We start from the raw sequence: 17,267 nt of genomic DNA, 5'->3' as shown, positions 1-17,267 counted from the left end.
CAATCAGTACTCCATAAATATAACCTATTACTATTAATATTATTATTGCTTCAGTATGCAGAAATGTCTAGGGTTGGAGTTTCAAGTATATCATCACCAATGTCTCCAACAACAGAATATTCTGCTGCCTTCAAAAAGAATAAATTAGACCTATATACTTACCAGAATACACGAATCACAAAAGTAGGTTAATATATATGTGTGTTGACGGCCAGAGGGAGGACAGAGGTGATAGATGTGGGTGTAAGTACAGTTTATGATTCCCGTATTTTTCCCATAAAAGAGCAATGAAAGATCCTGAACTATATACCTGGATGTATATTACATACACAGAAATTTTTAGGCAAAGAAAAAAATACCTAACGGGACACAGTTAACCGTCTGCCTATAGAGAACATCTAGGTATCTGATAATTTTAACAATACTTAGACATGCATATGAACAGAAATGATGAACAGCAACTATTCCCCATAATCTGATGATTGAGGATTTTCTAAATGTCCCCATAACTCCTATTATCTACTCCTTAAAAAACTAAAGCAACACGTATAGAAATCAAGATTTTAAAACTCCTTTTTACTTTGTTGCCTGCTCTTCCAGTCCGTCCTGCTCTGTGCACATAATCCTCATAATGGTTGGGACAGCTGTAATTTACTACGAGAATCAGATGTTTCACATCTAGACCTCGAGCAGCAACAGAGGTGGCCACGAGAAGTTTGCAAGTCCCATTCTTAAAGTCATTTATGATGCTATCTCTGTCATATTGATCAATACCTGAAAGTAAATTAAACACAAGAGTTGTAAAAGCACATATTCAAATTAACCTTTCCATTGCCTCTGACACTCAGAGAAAGAAGTTAAACACAGAGGAAACAACAAATACAACTTATACTGACCACACATCCCACAACTGCAGTATAGAAAATAAAACACTAAGGAAATTTAATAGCAAGATCAAAGGTTACTGCTATTAACTCATTTATGAATCTTCCCAATCTACCTGTTTGTCCCCTTTCTTGTATGTAAATAAGGCTTGAAATTGCAGAAGCCCAATCTCAGAATCACTAACTTAAACCTGTTTTGGGAGCAATGAAAGGCAGGTACATTCAGCCTATACTAAGAAACAAGATCTTTCTCTTTCTTCTGTAGGTTATTTAAAGCCTTAATACTCAGTTTTGTCCAATGACCAGAAGCAGCATCATATGGGAGCTTGATGGAAATGCAGAATTTCAGATCCTACCCCAAACTACTGAATCAGATTCTGCATTTTAACAAGATACTAGGTTTATACTTAGGTTTATACTTAGGATTATACAAGCACATTAAAGTTTGAGGTGCACTGGTTAAATTTACCCAATGGGATCTCGCTTAAATATGTTACCCAAAGAGCCTCACTCTGAGAGACAAAACAGGGCATAAAAAGTCAAAATGTTCTATTACAAGATGTGCCCAGGGCACAAATATATTTGATGATGGGGTACCCAGGAATCTCTAGTAATCAGGGAAAGGAATGGGATGAATTCGCAAACCTTAAAACTTATTTTTGCAGCAGGAGATACTCTAAGATTTCATACAAAATCTAATTTTAACATATAAAGAATATTCAGCATCTATATGTTTATTTTCATTTATATTACCTAAAATTTTAAATGTACTCTATAAAGACTGAATTAAACAAAGTATTTGGATCTTGTATCAAAGAAACTAGGACAGAATACTGTACTCAAAAATCTCATAAGAAAGATTAATGGAACTAATACCAATATAAATTTAACTTTGTAATTAAAAGATACCAAAACTTGTACTTTAGCCTGAGGTATCCCAACTAGTAACCCAACTGCACATATTTTATTCCATAGAATTGAATATGCTAACTGAAGTATACGGGATACCTGCCCAGCAACCATTAAGCCTCTTCTTTTTTAACACAACCCTAATTTTGTTCACATATTCAGCCAACACGTGGTCACATATATCAAATCAGAGATAAGCCTAATGCTCAGTCTTAGGAGGTAAATTAGGATTCGTGTAAAACAAGCCTTCTCAAACTTTCTGTGTTTAGAAAGCTTGAGATGGCTTGGTTTACACTAATACTCTTATACTCTTAATTAAATTACTATATACTCTTAAATAAATTAATAAACACAAGACCCAGAGAGCTTGTTTATTACAGGTCATCTCTATCAATAGTTAATGTATTAGAAACTAGAACTGAGAAATTTTTTAAAAACTTACTAACTTATTTAAAAATAATAAAGCAATTACTTGTTAAAAAAAGATATTTTTATGAAAAACAGCTTTTCCAAAACAATAAAAAATAGTTTATTAAGAGATAAATGGAATTGTTTTATAATTTTGCAAATTTCTTTAATAAGATCTGGCTTAATAGAAGACAGTTGGAATCGCATGTCTTCCACACGCAATTTGTTTCAATATGACATGCCATGCAGTCCCTAGAAAACTACACTATACACTCATGAGAGAATGAGAGTTTCAAAGGCAAATAATATCGTGGAGTTATTACAGAAATTCTTTTGACTTCATGAACCCCCTGAAAGTGTAAAAGGCCTTCAGGGGTCCCAGGACAATACTTTTTTAATTTTTATGAGTTTATTTAACCCAGGCCAACACTTTAAAAACCATTAATCATTCCCCTTGCCTATAAATGATTAAGGCATAAGCATGTGATGCAATTTTGACCTAAGAGATAAAAGTACAAACGGGATTATGGGAAAACATTTCCATGCTTACATAAAAAACACACATGTCCACTAATGTAGTTGAAGGTCTTATTTGACCAACCCTCCTCCAGATAACAACTATGAATTGTGGACAAAATATCAAAGACAACTACCTAAAGGCACTAGAGAGTGACTAAAAGCAGGCAGAAACTGGAAAGGAATTGACACTAGAAAGAACGTAATGATACTGGTTGAATTTACAGGATTTTATTTATTTATTTAAAATTTCAGGATCTGAAATACTCAGGTAGGGAAGTCAAAACTTGCGTAGAAACAGTCTTAATGACAAGAAACAGAAGAGAGAGTTCAGGACAAACTCAGGACCAAAAAAAGAAAAGATATAACCTGAAAGAACAGCGCAGGCACACTCAACTGTACATAAAAATGCTGCCCAAATATCTGATCCCTAAACTGCATACGCATGAAGCAGAATCCAAGCACCCCAGCTATGGCTAAAATAAATTAATAGAGATTTTAGATGTTGCCCATTGCAAAAAAGACCGGGTTTGGAATATGTGTCCAGCCAAGATAATGTTCTATTTAAAAAACAAAACAAAACTCCCACATATACAAGTCCCATATGTAGCATTTAACAATGCTGATGTTACAAAGAAACTAAAATGTTACTTTAACATTTCAATTAAAGCTCTAACATGAAATCATAAAAATCTCTAGGTAAGGTGCTACAATGGAAGAGACTATAACGTGAATCAGAAAATTTCAAGTTTAATTCCTACATTGGAATTTGGTCAAACCAATGTATTTGTTTTCTTATTTTATCTCTAAGATGGAGTAATAATGCTTCCCCCCACAGAGCTGTTGTGAATAAAAGCTAAGATAGATGATATAAAATTTAGTTCTAAATTAAGAATACAAAGTAAAGAGTATAATTCAGAACACAGCCCAGTACTTGGACAAGTTAAGAACTTGATAGATATTTCATTAAACATTACCTCCGTGAAGAGACATGCAAGGATAAGATGCTCGCATTAAATCTTTCAGAAGACCATCAGCATGCTCCTGCTTATCCACAAATATAATGACAGATCCTGCTTCTTGATAATGGCCCAAAAGCTCAAGTAACTTCAAGAATTTCTTTTCTTCTTCAATCACAATCTGAAAACACCAAATTCCATCAAATTAATAAAATGAAAATGCAAATACATCTCTTGAACAAAAATATTCATTTTATTTGTGGCAAATGGATATAAATGACAACATCTTGCTGCATAGTATATATCATTAGGAAGCAGGAAAATGTTGATGTTAATTAGTAAACCAATAAGACAAAAAAATTTTTGTAACTTTCAAAGAACAAAAGACTTGGAAATGTGGACAAATGACCATCTGCTCTCTCTGCCTTTTAACTTCACAACCTGTTAACCAAAGAATAAGATAGCTATGTGACATTTTATCTACTGGCCCATCACTTATGGTGAAATAAACTAAAAGAGCATTTTAAATAGTTCCAGGGAATAGTATATTCAAGTGTTTCTGGTAAAATATTAAAGGCTATTTAATTTTAGAAATTATCTGCCTACATCACAATGATCCCAAAAGGCTCACACACTGCCTTAGCATCAAGGGAATTAGGGGTTCCCTAAGGATTGTACACACCACTTGTTGCTCCACATCTGAGCAAACCACACTCCTGCCTCCAACCTGCACTTCAATGGGTTTACTCAGGATTCTGCGAGCCAAAGCCTCCATCGCTCTGGGAAAAGTAGCTGAAAACATAACTGTCTGTCGATCAGGACGGACATTATCCACAATGCGCATGACCTGACAAAACATTAGAAATTAATATGGTGAGTGTAGTCTCCAAAAATCATACGATGTTAAAATTACCAAGTAAAAGAAACTTTGAGAACATCTATTCAGTGACTTTTAAACTTGTTACCTAAGAATATTACAATTGATTTTACCCCATAATTTGCTCCTCTCATAATTTCCCTCTCCCAAGAAAGAACAACTCTCGTCATCCACACGTTTAGGCAAAAAATCTAGGAGTCATCTTTGACTACACGTGCTCTTACTCATCTCACACCCAAGATATCAACCAATTCAGTAGTCTCGATCTTCAAACTGTATCTAGGACACAACCACTCTCCATTTGGTATCACTTTTTTTCCTTCACTTATTCAACACTTATTCACTTTTTATTGAGCAACCATTATGTGCCAGGCATTGTTCTAAGTGCTTGAAATATACAATAAAAACAGACAAAAACTTGCCTTCCTAGAGCATACATATATTCTAAAGAGATAGACAGATAAATACATTATGTGTCAAATGGCAGTAAGAACTACAGAAACAAACAGAACAATGGACGTAGACATCCTGGTGAGGGGATGGGATACAGGTACCAATTGCCTCCGTGTCTATGGAGCCACAGAGGAATCAGGGAGTCCTAGGATTCTTGTGGTGACTGGTATAAACAAGAAAAAAAAGACAAAATAATGGTTTCAAGGTAGGTTGTGGTGAGTGGTTACAAACTGGGAAGTGTGAAGAACTTTCCAAGAATATAAAGAATTATAGGACCACATTTTCACTCTAATCAAAGATGATGTGAATTCTGAGAAAGGGACAGCCCTACTCAAGGCACTTGGAAATCCTGGGTTCCTGACCCACACCTCAACCGTATCACATCTGGTTTATTTCAACTGTCTCCTAACAGGTCTCCTGCCCAATCTGAAATCTATTCTCCACCCAGCAGCCAGAATGATTGCTTTAAAACACACGCCAGTGCCTTCAGTTAAAGACTATTGGTCGAACACATGCATTTACTTCTCTTCCTTTGAAAAACCCTGTAAAAATGTAACAATACAGGGATTGTTTTTAAAAATTGTACAAACCAACAAAGACAAAATAAGACAGGAGAAGGTAGCAACAACATTTTGATTAAGTGGTACCTGACTTAGCAGACCCAAGAAAACTAAAAACTAACGTGAGAACAAACTAGATTTTCGAGGGTCACTCTTTACCACCTGACCTCTACATAAATTTGAGTCAATTTAAGTCCTCTTTAATGTTTTCTAGTAAAGTTCCATCATTTTCTCCAGATATATCTTACACATCTTTTGTCAATGTTTAGTTTTTTATGCTTTTATAAATGATTTTTAAAATACATTTTCTAACTTACTAGGGAAAAAAATGTAGTCAATTATTTTGTTTACTGACTTTGTGTCCAGAACTTCACTATTCTCTTATCAATTCTAATTATTTATCCAGAGATTATTTTGAGTCTTCTACAAAGATAATCACATCACCTGCAAATAATAGATGTTTCTTCCTTTCCAAACATCATACCCTTTACTTGCTTACTGTGCTAGGACATCCTGTAAAATGCTGAACCGGTGTTAAGTATTTTACTTTGTTTCTTATATTAATAGTTTCAAAATTTCACCAGCGAGTATGTTTTCTATTGGCTTTTTTGGTAGATACTCTTTATTAGATAAGAGAGGTTCCTGACGAATCTTAGTGTGTTGAATTTTTAAATCATGAAATTTTATCAAATGCCCTTTCTACATCATTTGAGATAATGGTATGGTTTTTCCCTCCATTCTAATAATGGATGGATTACTTGATTTTTTGAATGTTAAACCAGCCTTACACCCAAAGATACTAACTTCCATGATTTATTATCTATTTTAAGCATTGCTATTTTTGGTTTCCCGACATATTTTTAGGGTTTTTGCGTCGTTGTACATAAGAACTATCTTAACTTGATGTTAATATCAGTATTATATTGACTATAAAATGGAATAGCAACTATGGGAAAATTTGACAGTTTCTTAAAAAGTTAAGCAGAAATTACAATCAAATACACCAGTTCTCCACCTTGGTATATCTAGCCAAGGGAAATGAAGACATAAGCCCTCACAAAGACTCGAATGGAAATGTTCACAGCAGCATTATTCCTAATAGCCAAAAAGTGAATACAAATGTTCATTAAGTGGTTAACGGATAAACAAAATATGACATGTATCCAAATGATGGAATACAAACTACTCAGCAATAAAAGGAATTAAATATTGGCACATGCTATGACATGGATGAACGTCAAAGGGAATGCTTCCCTTATGCTAAGGGAAAATAGCTAGATGTATACAGCACAATTCCATTTATATAACAGTCCATCAAAGGAAAATTTAAAGACAGAAAGCAGATTAGTGGCTGCCTTGGGCTGGGGTGGAAACAGGAAATGACTGCAGATGGGCGCAAGGCATCTTTCTGATGATAGAAATGTTCTAAAACTGGGTTGTGGTGATGGCTGCACAAATTTGTTTGTATACTAACAATTAGGTGAAGTGTATGGTACATAGACCTTAACAGAGCTCTTTTAAAAATAGAAGATTACAATGATCTTATAAATTGGTGAGTATTCCCTCTTTTTTATACTTTGAAATAAGGTCTGACTAGGAATATAATTATTCATTCCTTGAATGCCTGGTAGAACTTGCTAGTGAAAAATAGGAACTAGTGTTTTCCTTGATTTCTTTAATAAATGTAAGACTATTTTAACGTTCTCATCCTTGAGTCTGTTTAAAGCTTTCAAATATACTGGTATACACAAAAAGAAAAAAGAAACATGGAGAAAACAGACTTTGCAAGGAGATGAAAATTTTAAGAAACTACTATCAGTATGCAGAGAAACATGAAATTTCTGCATCTATGAAACAAGAACAGGATGCCACTTAAAATTAATATTCAGAGGAAAGAAAAGACATTTTAGAAATCAATACTATAAAAGCAGAATTCAAAAATTCAATAGAAAAGTTGAAAGTTTAGAGTTTAGAAAATCTGGAGGAATAATGCTGCCTGCCAACTTTTCTCGAGATAAAGTGTGTATATTGGATTCACATGGGAGCGCCTTCACTTGCTAAACATCTATAAATAGTGCTCCATTGGGGTGGCCGGTTAGCTCAGGTGGTTAGAGTGTGGCGCTCTTAACAACAAGGTTGCCAGTTTGATCCCCACATGGGCCACTGTGAGCTGTGCCCTCCACAACTAGATTGAAACAACTACTTGACTTGGAGCTGATGGGTCCCAAAAAACACACTTGAAATAAATTAAAAAGTTAAAAATAAAATAGTGCTCCATGGCACTGAACCCACACCCAGCATTTTTCTAATCGCCTCTAGAGCTCACAAAATAATCATTAATCTACAATTTCTTCAACAGGTTTTCAGTGATTAATAAATTACTGAGTATTTCTCCCTCGTGTACTCATGTAGTATGTAGATGCATGTACTTAGGGCAAGGGATGATTCACACTTGGCTCTCAATAGGAAATGTTTTGACCTCATTCTGGAAAAACTTAACTGACTTACCAGAGAGGCCCTTTCAGACCTATATAGAGGTATAAGTAGACTCTATACCTACCTTAAGCATTATCATAAAATCTAATATTTCCCATGACTGGGAGGACATTAAATGGCACCTAGTTCCACCTTCCATCTGATTCTTAAAATTCCCTCTACTCTTTCCACATAATGGACCCCTTCCCTCTATTCGAACACAACTATGAAGAGCATATTCAGTATCTGCCCTCAACCACAAAGTAACCTTGTTCCATCTCCAAATAATGCTTATCTGGTCCTTTTACAAATTATGCTCAGATCAAGCTCCCTGTATGTTCCCCACTGAGTCCCAGTTCTACTGCTTCGGACCCAAAGGATAAATTCGATGCTTCTTTCAAGTGAGAGACTTTTTTCAAAGTGTTAAAGGATGCTATTATCAAGTCCTCTACTACAAGCTAAATATTCCTCGCAACTTTAACTGTTTCTCACATGGTTCAAGTGTTACCATAATCCTGTTTACTTTCTTTTGAGCTCCTCTCTCATTTAGAATGTAATCCTTTAAACACAGTACATGCACTATTATATGACAGGCAATACATTTTTGGAGAATACATGAATAACTGAAAAGAATGAACATGACTTTAATCTTATCCCTTTCTAATACCTCATTTCTATTACTGTAGCTTGCAATAAAAAAAGTTTTTTGGGCATCCACAGCACATTAAGAACTCAATTCACATTGTTCTTGTTAAGAAAAATTTCTATCACCTTTTAACATGTGTTTCTCTACGTTTACATCACTGAAATTTTGTGTTTTAGTAAATAGCATGCATGAGGAATATAAAGATCTAAGCTAGCCAATTGCTTTGGGCTTCAGTTTTTCCATTTGGAGACTACAAACAACCTATGTATCTAGATCATGCCCTCTGTATTGTTTCATAAATTAAAGCAATTTATTTGGAAGTACAAGAAAACTACAATATACGAAACTCTCAAGCTTCTATTATTAGCATTCCAAATCTACTTTTACCAATGATGGGTTTAGATGGCTAAGGAAAGCCTGCACAAGTAACTCCTGATTAAGGTTTATGGGGAAGTAAAAACATAAATATCTATTTCAATTCCATATACCCCCCCAAACTGCTATATCATCACACAACAGAATTGTGAGAATTTCAGAAACCACACAAATATTTCAATCTCATGGCAGTTACAAGATCTATTTTACAGTACAAAACACTAATGAATTTAATGATTACCTGTGGTTCAAAACCCATGTCAAACATTCTATCTGCTTCATCTAAAACAACATATGTCACTCGTCGAAGATTTGTGACCCGACCTAAGATGAGGGGAAAAAACAGACAGAAAGAAAACTAAAAATCAGTCACAATTCATTTTATGGCTACCAAGAACATTAAAAAACTGTAAAGGGAACTAAAATGCCTGACTTAACCAGAGGGGTCAGTTAGGTATCTTTAAACAGTGACAAGAAATTTTGGTCTATAATGTCTTAATCTAATGGCAAATACTTTCTGACAATGGGTATAATGAGGCCCTTTAGTTTGTCAAACTCGTCTCTTGCATACCATCATAGGGCCTGAAGAACCTGTAAAATTCAGAAAACAGCCCTCTCCAAAACACATCATAAAACTATGACTGAGATGAAGCATGGAGCCACATCAGCCATTATCTGACAGCATCACCTAGGAAAAAACATATTAGAGATTACAGCGTATGTGTGGAAAGCAAGTTCCAGTGCTAACTACTTCAGGCGCAGAAAACCTCTTTATATTACTTAATAGCCTACTTCCATATACTTAAAAACTTCTAATTAGGCATGTCAGAACATTAATGAGAAGCTATGCAACATCATTAGGTAACATATTACACAAAAGTAAATACCAAATGTATTACGTAGATACATTTTTCTATACAGTGATACAAATCCAATTTTATTAAGTGCTCCCACGGGTTTAAATAAACACAACAGGCTTCTTAGCCAGTGAAAATTAAATATACACACAGGAAACCCTTTCTAAAGAATTAACACAAGCATTTCTACCAACTGTTGAATCAATCACCTGGCAAAAACAGGTACAGTTATTAAATATAAACCAAAAGGACAGGTCAGGGAAAAAGATAAAATTAATCAAGATGAGTTTCAGGAGGAGACTCAATGCAGCATTGAGAAAAACAAGGGATTATTTCATCAATATTCCACCCAAAATTTTTCATATGCTATACAAGCACAATTACTTAAACAATTTCGATGTTACTTTACCAACTTCATGTAGAATCAGAAACAAATGAATACAGAAATTCAAGCAGAATTTAGAAACATGCATTATTCATAGTTTTTAATATTCCATTATGTACATACTGACTGCTACAATGGAAACCTTTGAAAGCATTTTCTTCAAAAAATAGAAATAAGCCCAAATAAATGCTTTCTAATATTTAAGTATTCCGTACTAACATTTGCAGCTCCAAGTAATTTTACAAGGTTGGAAACAGCATTAAATTACCTACCTTTGATGGTTTAAGTCTCGGAAGCCCAGTTCTATAAATCTTGAAGGGCCTTTCTCCACAGAAGTTAAATAATGTCAACAGTTTAGTAACAGTTTTGATAATAATAATTTAACAAAGCACATATTTGAGCTAAAAATATGCAGTACTACAAAAGATAAAATTTCTTGAAGCTGCAATATCTTAATTTATCCAGTACTATAAGAAAATACCAGCACCTGTGGAAAGTCTAAATTTTACAATAAAAAAAGACTATCTCCCCACTATATTAAAAGGAAAATTAGGCCAAAAGTGGATTAAAAATCCAGGTAAGGCACTAAAAAGATCAGGTGGAGTTACTTCTGAAAAGAAATTTTAACTTAAAATGCAAAAATATTATGAACACTTGCAACAACAAGCTTGTTACAAAACAAATTTTAAGATATTACAGCTTTAAGAAGAAACGTAGAAACCCTTTGGTGGTTTCTTGTATCTGCTTTAACAAAAATGAACAAAATTTCAAAAGGAGAAAAGAAAACAAAAAAGTACCCCAGACTTACCACTGTTAGCCGCTAACATGTCAATCATTCGACCAGGTGTACAAACAATAATTTCAGCACCTCTTTTCAGCTCAGCAATCTAATGAAAAAGAGGAAATTTTACAGTCTATTTGTCAGTAGTACTTATTGAAAGAGATTTGAAAATACTGACTGCCCGGGGTCCTTGCACAGCTCCATAAAGTAAGACAGTGAGATCTGATTAGAAGACTCCAAAGCTTCCTGCTTAATTCTTTGGAATGCTGGAGCACTACTAAAGGAATACGTAGTGGCAACATGGTGCTATAACTTAAAAAAATCAATGAAAACCAAAGATTTTTACCAATTTTAATTTGACATAATCCCTCAAAACCAAGAAAGAATGTGAGAGAGAAATAATGAAGCAATTATAGGATTAGTGTTTTGCAAAATGAGAGTTGTTTCCATTAGTAAATAATGAAATCAGTAACAACCAACATTTTTAAAATGAAAGAGAACGAAAAATATTGGAATAGGTTAGGCATCATAAAACTTTTGTTTGACTTCTATATAAAAATATTATGCATGCATGTACCAGGTTATTTTGCAAATGAATTTCTTACTTTAGGCTGTAGTCAAAAAATTGACAAAGATAAACTTAGAAAACTAAGTTCAAGTGTTTAAAATAGGATTGGGATAACAGAAGCATATTCCCCAAGTGTATTCTAGAACTTAAGAACGCTAGTCCTCAGAAAGGGTTTTGTGATGAAGTAAGTTCAGAAAATGCCATTTAATTTATCCCATTTTTCTAGCATCACAATATACATTGGCTTATTAAAGACTAAGAAGTCTTGCAGGAAAGAAACCTGTTTTAACTTTGTATAATCTAACATTTCCAAAACTTATTTGATCATAGAACCCAGTTTTTTTCCTTCTACTTAAAGCAAAGTATCCAATGACTGTCACTCTTTAAAAGACACTTGGAGATATGTCAAACTAAAGAGAGTGAATGAAGGTATGTTTGAACAATTCTTGCTAAAATTATTTAACAATAGAGATGAACCTCTATTTCATTCATCTCCACGTTTCAAAGACGTCATATGGATTAAAAAAAATAAATACTGGTTCAGGAATCAGAAGACCTAGGCTCTAGGACAAACGACATCTTGTTAACCTAAAGACTTCGGTCAACTTACTTAACCTTTCTGAACATTTCCTTATCGTAAAATGGAAAAAAATATCTGCCTTCCTTGAGTAAAGAAAAACAAAGAGGAACAGGAAAGCCAAGGTGTAAGAATGATTCAAAAATTCCAAAATGTGACGTTTACATAATTCATTCTATTATTTTCACACCTCATATTTTTTAAGATTTTAGAAGCAATCACTATACAAAACACTAAAACAAAAAGTCACTTTTACATTATTAAATTACTCAATTTAAGAATTAAAAAGCTGGGGCAGCCAGATGGCTCAGTTGGTTAGAGCGTGAGCTCTGAACAGCAAAGCAGGTTACCAGTTCGATTCCCACGTGGGCCAGTGAGCTGTGTCCTTCAATTAGATTGAAGGACAACTGCTTGGCGCTGATGGGCCCTGGAGAAACACACTGTTCCCCAATATTCTCCAATTTAAAAAAAGAAAATAATTAAAAAACTGGGGGACAGCCAGTTGGCTCAGTTGGTTAGAGCGCAGTGCTCATAACACCAAGGTCGCCGGTTCAAAAACAAAGAATTAAAAAGCTGGATATTCCTTTTATAAATACCTGCTCACTGATTCCTGTTCCTCCATAAACACAGACCACTCTAAGTCCCAAGGTCTTCGAAAACTTCTTACATTCTTTAGTAATCTGTAAAGCCAGTTCTCGAGTTGGAGTCATGATGACAGCTGAAAAGATAAACATGTCAAAAGCCTAACCACCAAAATCTTGAGACTATGCTTTAAGGTGTTAAATTTAATCTCTGCAATAGTTTAGACCTCTTAGTCTAATTTTTGTTTCGTTTTCTGCACCTCTGAAAACCCTATTTCAAAAGCTTTATAATAGTAGAGACTGTGGTGAAGGACAATTTTTAAGCAGACTTTAAGAACATGCTATAGGAAGATAAATCAGAGTTAAATGCCTACTCAACCATCACGAAAATACTTGGTTGAAAAGACTGCAAATCATTCTCAACTGCAAATCACAGAGCAAAGATAATCAAGCGACTCACTGTGCTGATGAGCCATTCCACTGCTTCCAGAAACAACCTTGGTCTGAGGGGCACAGACAGAGGAGAAATATACTGTGCCCTCCACTGCCAAGAGAGGAGCTGGCAACAACTTTCCAAAACCCTATTCAAATTTGCAGAACAGATCTCTGCCAAATGAATGACGAAATCTGAATCTGAAGACCTAATCCTGAATGAAATGCTGGCACTATAGCCTTTTAAGGCCAAAAAACGGAAAATAAATTTCCCTACAATCCTCTATGTTGAGTTTATAGATCCACTGATATTGGTGTAAGAACAAACCTCAACATAAATAGATAGATACACAAGGAGTCTACCTGCCGAGTCAGAGTTTAAAAATTGAGCTGTGCCAGGAGAGGCTGTTTTTGTACTTCTGAGATGTCACTCCAGAGCTCTGAAGATTCTCACTCCACCTGCTGGTAAGGGGAAATCAGCCCCAAAGTGCCAAATTGATAGAGGAAATGTACATAAAGACATCTTTATTGTTATAATAAGAACAATATAAAGTATCAGGTCTTTCTGATTAACTGACAACAAAATTGTTATCTGTAAAAACAGTTTAATGAAAGGAATTGTACCTATTGGCCCCTCTCCTTCTTCTAATGATCTCTGATCCATGATGTGTCTAAACATGGGCAACAGAAAAGCAATGGTCTTTCCGCTTCCTGTCTTAGCAATACCAATCAAATCTCGTCCAGACATTATAGCAGGAATCGCCTGGGTTTGGATTGGTGTGGGCTTTTCATAGCCATGCCTTAAAAAGCAAACCAAAAACAGACAAGGTAAAAGTTGAGATCTCTAGAGCTCTCAAAGTTCCAGAAGAATAAGGTTTTCCAAAATGTGGTGTATCCATACAGTGAAATACTATTTGGCAAAAAGGAATAAAGTACTGAGACATTCCATATCATTGATGAACTTTGAAAATATTGTGCCAAGTAACAGTTAGTCACAAAAGACGACACTTATATTTATAAGTGTAAATATGAAATGTCCAGAACAGACAAATCCCTAGACAATAGAGTAGTGGTTACCTAGGGTAAGAAGAAGAGAGAAGAATGACTACTAATGGATATAGGTCTCTTCCGGGGATAATGAAAAAAGTTCCAAAATTAGATTATGGTGAGAATTGTATAACTTCATGAATACACTAAAAAATCATTGGGTTGTACACCTTAAAGGGTAAATTTTACGTTATTATACAAATTTTCTCAGTAAAGCTGTTTAAGAAAAAATATACAAGTTTTTTTATTAGAGTAAAAATATGACCAAGGGAGAAATTTGTGTGAAAGTAGCAAGACTTTGAAAAACGTGGACATTCACTACCCACTTACTTTTTGAGAGAATTTAAGATCTTCATGGAAATTCCACACTGGACCCAAGATTTAATTGGTTTGGGGCAACCTTTTCCCTTGACAATAATGCCCTCCATTTCCAACCGAAATACATTCACCTCTACAAAACAAAATTCAGATTAAAAATTCTTAATAGTTGTTATATTAGCGCTTTCTACTTTTCAATTAGGCATGGTAAGGTTAACAATCTTTAAATCTTTTTTTTGTGTGTGTGCTACCAAAGATTATTTCATAGAAGAGCGATAGGAGAAACCATTCAACAGCTCAGAGAGATAGTTAAAACAATTACTGTTGCAACCAACTGAGAACAAAAAGTATCCAAATTTCTATAATTTGACTTTTATTTTGTCTTAAATTGCAATTGTAATAAAAGAACAATGATTGACAAGTAATATAACCACTTCTTCTCCAAGTAAGAGTTGCCCAGATTTTCCTTATTCTACCATTACACAGGTTCACATTGGTTCCTAACTCTCAAATCCCAGGAGAAAAGGCTAACAATATTTTATTTGATAACTTCACATGAAGAATATTTTCAACCCTAAAAAATATCAACTTCATGAACCAAACTAATTTTTGCCTATTTTTTCAGTATTAATACTTCCAAAAACACACCGATTCCTCACATCTCTGAATCTCTGCAGATTATTTTCCCACTCTCTAGAATGATTTCTCACCTTCCAGGTCCCTCTCCAGGCAAATTCACCCTACTCCAGCATCAACTCACATGCCTATGCACGTTCCTCCCAAAGATAAGTGTATCCTCCTCTGTTCGCCCAATAACCAATAAATGAATAAAAGAATTTTACCCTCTTGAGACATTTTTGCTAGTTCTGGAACTTCAACATAAAAGTTTTTCCTAAATGGTTCATATTCAATTTTTCCATGATCTACTGGTTCTAGAAGCTTTCTCTGTTTGGTCTGATAGCCTGTAAGGGCTGTCTGAAGATCAACTTCTTCCTCCTCTGAAGAATACTGTAATTTAAAAAAAAAGAAAGAAAAGAATAACACAAAGAGCTAAATCCATTACAATTTTCTCTTTATGGGAATATTCCTGGATTTTAAAATCACCCTCTCCTAGAAAATATGCTTTGACTTTTCCTTTTTTACTTTGATTTTTTTTAACTTAGTTTTTTTTTCTTTTCCCTTACAGAAAGTTATGGTAATATAAAGTTCAAAGAATAATTCTAATATGGCTTTAATGAAGTTTCGCTGTAGTTCTTGCTACTGAAATCTTTACAATGCATGTTAACAAGAAATTTAATTCATTCTGTCACTTCATTTCTTCTCTCCCTATTTTATGTCTCAGATGAGCTGATGAAGGCCAAGGGGAATCAAAAAGGGGGCATACAGCAAATCAAAAATGACAGAATGTTCTACCAACTGGATATTCAAACACAAAGCTGTTGAAAATAGCAAGAATTTCTCCTAACAGTAGTCTGCATAACTGAAAAGCACATCTTCATTAATGCTTTCTAAAAAAAACACTTCTAGGATAGTATCATGAACAAAGTCAAAATTAATGAAGAATTACCTCCATGGCATCCTGGTCGTTCTCCATCAGCTCACCTTTCTTCTTATCAGAATCTACGACTGCTTTTTTGGTTGTCACGACAGTGACAACTTTTGTGACCGTTGGCCCAGACTTCTAAAATAAAAAATGTAAAATATTTTGCGAAGTTGAAATACAAATTATATGCCAACTGACACACAACACATAACTGTCACAATTTATAATTCAAATTAACTTACTTATTAGTGGCAACTTAATGAAAACACAGAAAGTCTGCTTTCTCTTTGTTTAAATTATAAAATGTAATACAATCACATTATTTTATAATACATTTATAATACATTAACATATATGTAGTTTATTGTATAACATGTAATTTTATATAACATTATGCAATATAATTTATTTTGAAAATACTACTAAATAGTACTTTTCACTCATTTGACAGGCCAGACACTATTCTGGGAGCTCAGGATAAATCAATAATCAAAATAGGTAAAGGTCACTGCTCTTGAGGAGCTTTAATTTTAGAAGAGAGACGGGACAAACAATAAACATGAGAAAAAATTAAATTACATAATTTGTCAAAAGGTAATAGATGTTTTTAAAAAACAGACTAGAGTAAAAGGGATAGGAATATGAAAGATGAAAGTGCTAGAGAAGTTTGGAGAGGACCTACTGAGAAAGCAACAAGTAAGCAAGTTTGGAGAGGACCTATTGAGAAAGCAACAAGTAAGCAAAGCTACTGAATAAAAATGATGATGGAAAGGTTGACTTTTGAAAGAACGTTTACAGTTAAAGTACACTAGCATTTCTGGTACTCAGAAAAGGTATTGGCATTTCCAAGGTGAGGGAGGAAACAAAAACATTAAAAAGTCATGCAAGTAAGTAGTAGGTCAATGCACAATGAAATCAAGTTATCCAATTAGGAATATAAATCTTTAAAACAAAATTCTGTACCTTTTCATTTCCCCCACCACCTTTTACACTTCTCATATTAAACTTTTTTACTTCCTCTTTCACTTCTTCCATGTAAGCATCCAATGGATCTAACTCCTCATCCTCTATTTCATTTCCTTCCTTTTCAGCTTCTCCAGGATCATCTTCATCATC

At 34.3% G+C, this 17,267-nt stretch overlaps 1 protein-coding gene across 4 annotated transcripts in view; it reads right to left on the bottom strand.

The window, feature by feature from the left end:
* DDX46 (DEAD-box helicase 46) overlaps positions 1-17,267 on the bottom strand; it is a 41,130-nt gene that overhangs the window by 15,726 nt on the left and 8,137 nt on the right. For 3 of the 4 annotated variants that reach the window (XR_013992376.1, XM_081035344.1, XM_081035345.1), the window contains exons 6-16: positions 17,115-17,266; positions 16,176-16,289; positions 15,451-15,616; positions 14,621-14,741; positions 13,868-14,043; positions 12,827-12,948; positions 11,113-11,191; positions 9,304-9,386; positions 4,359-4,523; positions 3,695-3,857; positions 581-774 (exon numbers count right to left, since the gene is read on the bottom strand). Coding sequence is in view for 3 of the 4 variants with exons in the window: in XM_081035344.1 (XP_080891470.1) it covers positions 581-774; positions 3,695-3,857; positions 4,359-4,523; positions 9,304-9,386; positions 11,113-11,191; positions 12,827-12,948; positions 13,868-14,043; positions 14,621-14,741; positions 15,451-15,616; positions 16,176-16,289; positions 17,115-17,266 (1,535 nt within the window). In the remaining variant the exon portion in view is untranslated. The remainder of the gene's footprint in view (positions 1-580; positions 775-3,694; positions 3,858-4,358; positions 4,524-9,303; positions 9,387-11,112; positions 11,192-12,826; positions 12,949-13,867; positions 14,044-14,620; positions 14,742-15,450; positions 15,617-16,175; positions 16,290-17,114; position 17,267) is intronic. The other variant, XM_081035346.1, reaches the window with a different exon arrangement.

This window comes from Rhinolophus hipposideros (genome assembly GCF_964194185.1).
Source record: "Rhinolophus hipposideros genome assembly, chromosome: 23".
NCBI lineage: Eukaryota > Metazoa > Chordata > Mammalia > Chiroptera > Rhinolophidae > Rhinolophus > Rhinolophus hipposideros.
This window is presented reverse-complemented; position numbering and strand designations above follow the sequence as displayed.